General features: G+C 39.9%; 1 protein-coding gene across 1 annotated transcript in view; it reads right to left on the reverse strand.

Annotated features, from left to right (window-relative positions):
* LOC102207914 (histone deacetylase 2) overlaps positions 1-6,592 on the reverse strand; it is a 12,812-nt gene extending 6,220 nt beyond the window's left edge. The window contains exons 1-8 of the mRNA XM_013914140.1: positions 6,374-6,592; positions 4,739-4,851; positions 4,528-4,645; positions 3,160-3,234; positions 1,916-2,054; positions 1,633-1,774; positions 1,289-1,381; positions 104-113 (exon numbers count right to left, since the gene is read on the reverse strand). Coding sequence (XP_013769594.1) covers positions 104-113; positions 1,289-1,381; positions 1,633-1,774; positions 1,916-2,054; positions 3,160-3,234; positions 4,528-4,645; positions 4,739-4,851; positions 6,374-6,428 — 745 coding nt within the window. The 5' untranslated portion in view covers positions 6,429-6,592. The remainder of the gene's footprint in view (positions 1-103; positions 114-1,288; positions 1,382-1,632; positions 1,775-1,915; positions 2,055-3,159; positions 3,235-4,527; positions 4,646-4,738; positions 4,852-6,373) is intronic.
* Between the last annotated feature and the right edge of the window lie 220 nt (positions 6,593-6,812).

The following is a 6,812-nucleotide window of genomic DNA, read 5'->3' on the forward strand; positions in this document are numbered from 1 at the left end:
TGTAATGCTTCTGCTGGCACGCTGTTTCAATAGATTCACACTAGATACACAAATTGTGCATCTGAAAAGAAGAATAGAAAATACTTACACCTATAAATGTTACCGAGTGCCAGCTGCAAGCATCAATAAAAAAAAACAAGAGTAGCTGTCTGTCTCCTATGTGACTACAGTACTTTAGATTTGAATTGCCTGCTGTAGCTACAATTAAAATCAGAACAGTGAGCTAAAAGACAACATGGTAATTCTCTATTGGTTTGCCTTTGAAAATACAATATTTTATCTGTTGTTTTTTTCCCCCCAGCAATATATTTATTTATTAATTATATTAGAGATGTTCCTGGTGATCAATTTTCTAGTCGACTAGTCGTGGGAAAAAAAACTTAGACTGCCCGACTAGTCTAAAACTAGGAAACAAAACTAAGACAATCTTAAGTTGGGTCGTGGGGGAAGCAGCAGGGAAGCCCAGACCTCCCTCTCACCACCTCCACCAGCGTATCCAGGAAACGTTTAGCCATTCCCAGACGTAATATCTCAAGCATGTCCCAGATAAACGCCCAGTTGGAACACCTTACCCTGGAGGCGACAGCCTTAGCCATCTCCTTTCAATATGGAGGAGCGTTGACTCTACTCTGAAGTTGTCCCAAATGATCTAACTCATCACCCTATTGCATCCTGTCAGAGAAAGCTAGTTGTATCCACGATCTCATTCTAATAATGTTAGCCTAGATCAGGGGTAGGCCACTCCAGGCCTCAAAGGCCGGTGTACTGCAGGTTTTGGTTGTGTCCTTGATCCAACACAGCTGATTTAAATGGCTAAAATACCTCCTCAAAATGTCTTGAAGTTCTCTAGAGGCCTGGTAGTGTGATTCAGGTGTGATCCAGGGTGATATCCAAAACCTGTAGGACACCGGCACTTGAGGCCTGGACCTTGCCTAACACTGGCCTAGATTGATAGATTCATGGCGTTTCCCAACAACAATCTGCTGTTGGGAAATGCAACAGCAGATTGCCCAATGCTGCCACCTGGTGGCAGATGGCAGCATTGGGCATCAATTCAAATTTTAACAAGTATAACAATTAGACTAGCAAGTCTGGTACTGACTAGTGACGACAGCGACGAGTAGTCAGCTGGGCAACTAGTTGCGGACATCCCTAAATTATATATATATTACTATTTAATCATTTCCTTCTGGATCAGTTCATTTGGGAAGAGCGAAAAAATGAAGTGCTGTGACTTTTAAAGGGTCAGTTATATTTGCAGTGCAAAACAAGCATTTGTGGAACTCACAGGCTTGAAGATTTGCTCATATGACTCGTCATCTATCCCATCCCGCAGTGGGAAGTTGACAGCGTAATATTTGCCTTTTCCAGCTCCAATATCCTAAAGGTAAAAAAGACAAAAAAGTGCATACTGAATAATCTCCAAGTATAGACTCCTCAGCAGTGTGCAAATGCATGTGTTAGCTGCACCAAATTAACAAAGCCCTTATATCTTTCCATGAACAAAAACAAAAAATAAATACTCACACAAATGCAAAACTATCCTATGATATCATCATACAGATTTTGCTGTTTTCAATTAAGAAATTATGACTTCTTAGTAACCAGCTGAAGGAAGAGTGTAAGGCTCACCCGAAGGTCACCAGTTCCAGGGAAGTACTCCCCATATTTATGGAAGGACACAGTCATAACTCTGTCTGTTGTGTAGAAGGCCTCCTCCACTCCATCTCCATGGTGGATGTCTATGTCGATGTACAGCACCCTCTGGTGGTACCTGGTAAAAAGGGCCACAGACAGAGCTCGGATGAGTACAAACACTGCATAGAAACAATGCTGTGAGAAATGGGTCTTTCACCTGCTTTCATTTAATGAATTTTTATATGTAGATGGGAAACAAAGCGGGAAATATTCTCACTTGAGCAGCTCCAGGATGGCCAGCACAATGTCATTGACGTAACAGAACCCTGAGGCCTCCGATTTCTTTGCATGATGGAGTCCTCCTGCCCAATTCACTGCAATGTCTGTCTGCTGTCGGTTCAGCTTCACTGAGCCAGCTGTACACAACAGGAAACATGTTTGATTATGCAGTTTGTAAAGAAACTGATATATATCTGATGAGTTAATCAATAAGTCACTTAGTCTAACTTTGTTGTCATAACCGGAAAAATGTTTAATCAAGGCTGGCACTGAAACAGCTGGACAACTGAAAGCCAAGAACTTGTTCCTGTAACTGTGCTCTCCGGGAACAGGTGACAATAAAAAGAATTTGCTGCCTCAGTCTAATGACCACTGCACTGACTTTGTTTCTCAAGGATTTGACTGACAGTAATGAGGTCCTACATGAGCAATTACAGCTTTCTGTCTGTTCTTTTATAGAGGACTATTTATAAAGATGGTTGGTGCTAACTATACAGATCATGTTTCATTCTACTCTGGTTGATGACTTGTCAACAAACACAGTGCTTGTAACTTGTACCACAAAGCAGGATTTGGGGTTTAGTGAGAGAACTTCAGGAGTCCCACCAAATCCTCAGGATTACAAAGGTGGTTCACAAAGGTACACAAGACAAGATAAGGATTCATTTTTGTAGGGAATTCAATCCTGACCTCTTATTCCAAAGACAGTCATGTCTTTAGGAATATTATCCTTCCAAAGACAATGTAGAAATGACTGAGAACCACAAGACTTTTTAGATACAAATAATTGTGTTATTCTGTTAAATTGGCAGTGTCTATTAATGTTACAGATAGGTCTAATGTTGCTGAAACAGGAGCTCAATGACTTCCTGATGTTCCACACAAAATATTGTGAGTGTTGTGAATGTCATCACGTGGTGCATGTTCCTGCTTGTCTGCTGTGGTTCTATGGGAAGTAGTGTGTACACTAGCAGAGGCAAAGACAGTACTGTGGGTACTGATACTGCTATAAATGAGTAACTAATCCAATCGTCAGTTTTAGTGTCAGTTAGGATCTGAGTATCTATTTTTTGACAACCCTACTACAGACTATTTATCACCTCCAGAGTTGCAACAGAATGAATAAAACTGTGTCACAGTATATCTTTAACATAAATATTCAGATTGCTTGACTCAACTGACTTATCAAGACCTTTTATATGACCGCTTAGCAACATCTGATTCATCATTAGCACGACTTACCAGCCGAACCACCAGCAGACAGTTGGCAGAACTCAAACAAGCCATCGAATACTGGACAGTCCTCCCCAACATTGACTGCAGAGTAAATAAATACATAAATAAATAGGAAACCAAAAAATAGGAAGGTGTTCAAAATTTAGTTTGAGCAGTATGAATGGAAACAGAAGGGCAGAGGAGCTCCTTGTATTTCGTACTATAGTACACAAAATTCTGTAATGTCCCAAAGAGGACACAATGACTTACACCTAGGGCTGCTCGATTATGGCAAAAATGATAATCACAATTATTTTCACTGAAATTGAGATCATGATTATTTGACAATATTTATTTAACCCTTTAAGACCTACTATAGAACCAAGTCCACCAGAGCTTATATTATTTTTTTACATGCTGTAGTGCCATTTGTGGGAGCATTTCAAGTCGCTATACATCAATACAACTGTTATAGCCCATATTTTAATAATATGTATGCATTAAGTCCATAGTAATTACATAAATTGCAAAAAAGTGCAATAAACTACAAAAAAAATTGAAAATCGCTTTTGTTTTGTTTACATATATTTCTACTTGGAGAAATTTAAGAGGCTTATCCCTCAACTTTAAATACAATAAAGTTGCAAAAAATAGTTTACAACAACAGGAAATTTATTTTGAGTGTCTTCATAGAAAAACAAAAAACAATCCTATGATGCAAATTTGCAAAGAAAACAGTCCTATGATGCAAATTTGCAAAGAAAACAGCAGGTGCATCATTTCACTGTGGGAAGTGTTACGAACAGCTGATAGGAACGGCAAAGCGTGTTTCTGGAATATTATGTTTTTGTTCCTGCAAGCGCTTTTTATGCAATTTTTGCAAAGCTATATGTGGAACGAAACCGTGACCGAGGACAAGCTGATGGCATCAGATGTAAGTACAACTCCTCCGGTTTCATATGCAAAACAAATTATTGCGCTAGCTTACACGGTTCAGGTTCTACAGGGATTTAAAAATAGTTACGCAAAACGGAGCGTGCTGCTCTGACCGGCTTTAAAGGGTTAACAATGACTTTAAAAAAATAATATAAAATAGTGTGCAACACCACTGAAGTTTTTTTTTTTAAAACTCTCTTTTCAACCAACGGCAGTCACTCTCCAAATAACTTCTGCTTAGCTTTCCGAGCTTCCCTCGGGTCCTCTTAATCAGCGGTCTCCAACCTTTTTTGCGCCACGGACCGGTTTATGCCCGACAATATTTTCATGGACCGGCCTTTAAGGTGTCGCGGATAAATGAGGGAGGGGCTAATAATCGGCTCAGTCATTTTTAATGATCGTTGAAAGCCCAGATCGTAATCGTGATTAAAATTCGATTAATTGAGCAGCCCTACTTACACCTCTGCATCTGTTTGCTGAACTCTGACATGTTGTCTGGTCGTATGGATCGGAGGAACTTGATGTAGTCATCACTGTGATATTTTGTCATCTCGTCTGCAGTGGCTTTGTGTGGCCTCTGAAACACAAGACATTCCAAGCTGGTTGGAAACTACAACAAGGAAGGCCAGAACCTATGGTATGCTTAGTGTCACATGCTTGGAAAACATACATAGACCTCCATCTTCCTGTACAGTCCATAGTTCAGAAGTAAGTTGTGGGTCATCCGGATACGATGTGGTTTCATGGGGTGCCCCTGTCCATAGTAATAATTTCCTATGTCACCTGCAAAGACAAAAGGAACAAGATAAGAAACACATTTCCATCCGATAATAATTATTAATTTAAGCTGCGAATGAAAATAAAAATGGATGCTTTTCAGGTTCTGTCTGAGCAACAAAAGAGATTTTACACTTATTTACACATTCTATAAAAACAGCACATTTTGTACTTTTCATCAAAATTGACAACCTGCCAATTGTGTACTGTGTCCCCCCCCCCTCTCTTAATTCTTGGCTGTTCCTGCTCTAATCCTGACCACAAACAAAAAGACCAAATGAAACCCCCATATGTTAAGGTATTAACTGTTTTACATCTTTGAGGTATTCTGTGGCTGCTAAGTTAGCAACTAGCATGACACAAACATAATGCTAGAACAGCAAATAACAGAAAAGCAAAGGGAAAACCGAGTTTTTCTTAACACAACAACAGCGGGGAACAACAGCAACATCATTCACGGTGTAATACCATACGTATAATTCAAGCATTTTTAATGTAACTGAAAAACTATGGATGCTTACCACCAAGAAGTAGATCACAAGATTGTGCAGGTCAAACAGTGATGTTTACTTCAATTTTACCTGCACATGCAGTTATCCTACAATAGCTCACTACACCTCCTTCAGACTATGAATGTACTGCTGATCTCAGTTGCCAATATTATTAAAAGGTATAAAGTTGATGGGGCTGTAGCCACCTTCCCAGGACATGGGCGCAAGAACAAATGCAACTTCAGGTTGAACAGAGAAATAGCACGCAAAGTAGAAAAGAGAAAAAAAAATACTGGGTTGTTGTGTTTAGTGAGAAATAAAAAGCAACGTAAAAACAACAATAACACAGCATTTGACTGTTAAATATTCAGATGAAAACTGAATGCACGGTTCTAGTTCTAGTACATGTAAACTGAATGCAGGGCTATATGTGAACAAAGTTAGTTTTTACTGCAAGTCTCTTCAGAATTCTGACAAGATACTGTAACTATGTTCCTTGTACATGAGGAATACAAATAAGGGGTTTCTCTTATGAGAGAGAGTGATGTTAGACAACACGGTAATACGCTCCAATAAGGCCTGAGCACTTAATTGTGTAACAGTGGCACATTTTGCTTAATTATTTTTACGAATGTAACTCTGACGACGACTCATCAGTTCCTAATCATTTTTGATTTAACAGAGGTAACGCGGTGCACAAAGCCCGATCTACATCTGCAACTATAAGTTATACAATCGTGACAATGAGTGCTTGTGTCGCAAATTCTCAACATTAATTTAACCGAAGCCCTCCTCTTTTCTCTGACTCGGTTGAAGTAAGGTGATTTTTTTTAACTTTTACTCATAATAGTAAACACACGAATACTCTCTTTGCACCGCGGAAACCTTTCAAACGATGGTCATTAGCGCCTACTCGTTAGCTTGCTAGTGTTAAACAGTATACATTCACCAGCAGCTACACTGACTAGCTGGCTAGCGTTAGCCTGCCAGATGGCTCAGTTTGGGCTGCCCATTCACACGCTCAGGATGTCCCATACCGTCGTAGTAGTAGCAGACCTTCTTCTTGGTCCCGCCTGCGGTCGTGTAAGCCATTTTAAAAGTACCTCTAGAAATAAAAAGTTGGTTTGAATTTGCTTCAGCAGACAGAAGATGGGATAGACGGCATCAACACATAATTACAAACAGCGGAAAGTCGCTGAATGGGAGGCGCAACTTCGGCGGGGAGGGGCGGGTTAGACAACTTCGGTAGGCCACTTACCCCACCGCGAGGAGTCCCATTCAACCCAGAGGATGGGAAAAGTGGACTCATAAGGATGTGTGAAACATGGTAAAAACGCGCTTCATAAAATTCAGTTCCACTGCTTTATCCGTTACATTCTTTCATTTCTTACTACCATGCAATAGAATTAGATACATTTATGGCTGTAACAAATATGGATTTGTTAACTCCATTACCTGAAGTATTGCCCAACAAAC

Source organism: Pundamilia nyererei, unplaced genomic scaffold (assembly GCF_000239375.1).
Source record: "Pundamilia nyererei isolate P.nyererei 1_Seehausen unplaced genomic scaffold, PunNye1.0 scaffold00174, whole genome shotgun sequence".
Classification (NCBI taxonomy): Eukaryota; Metazoa; Chordata; class Actinopteri; order Cichliformes; family Cichlidae; genus Pundamilia; species Pundamilia nyererei.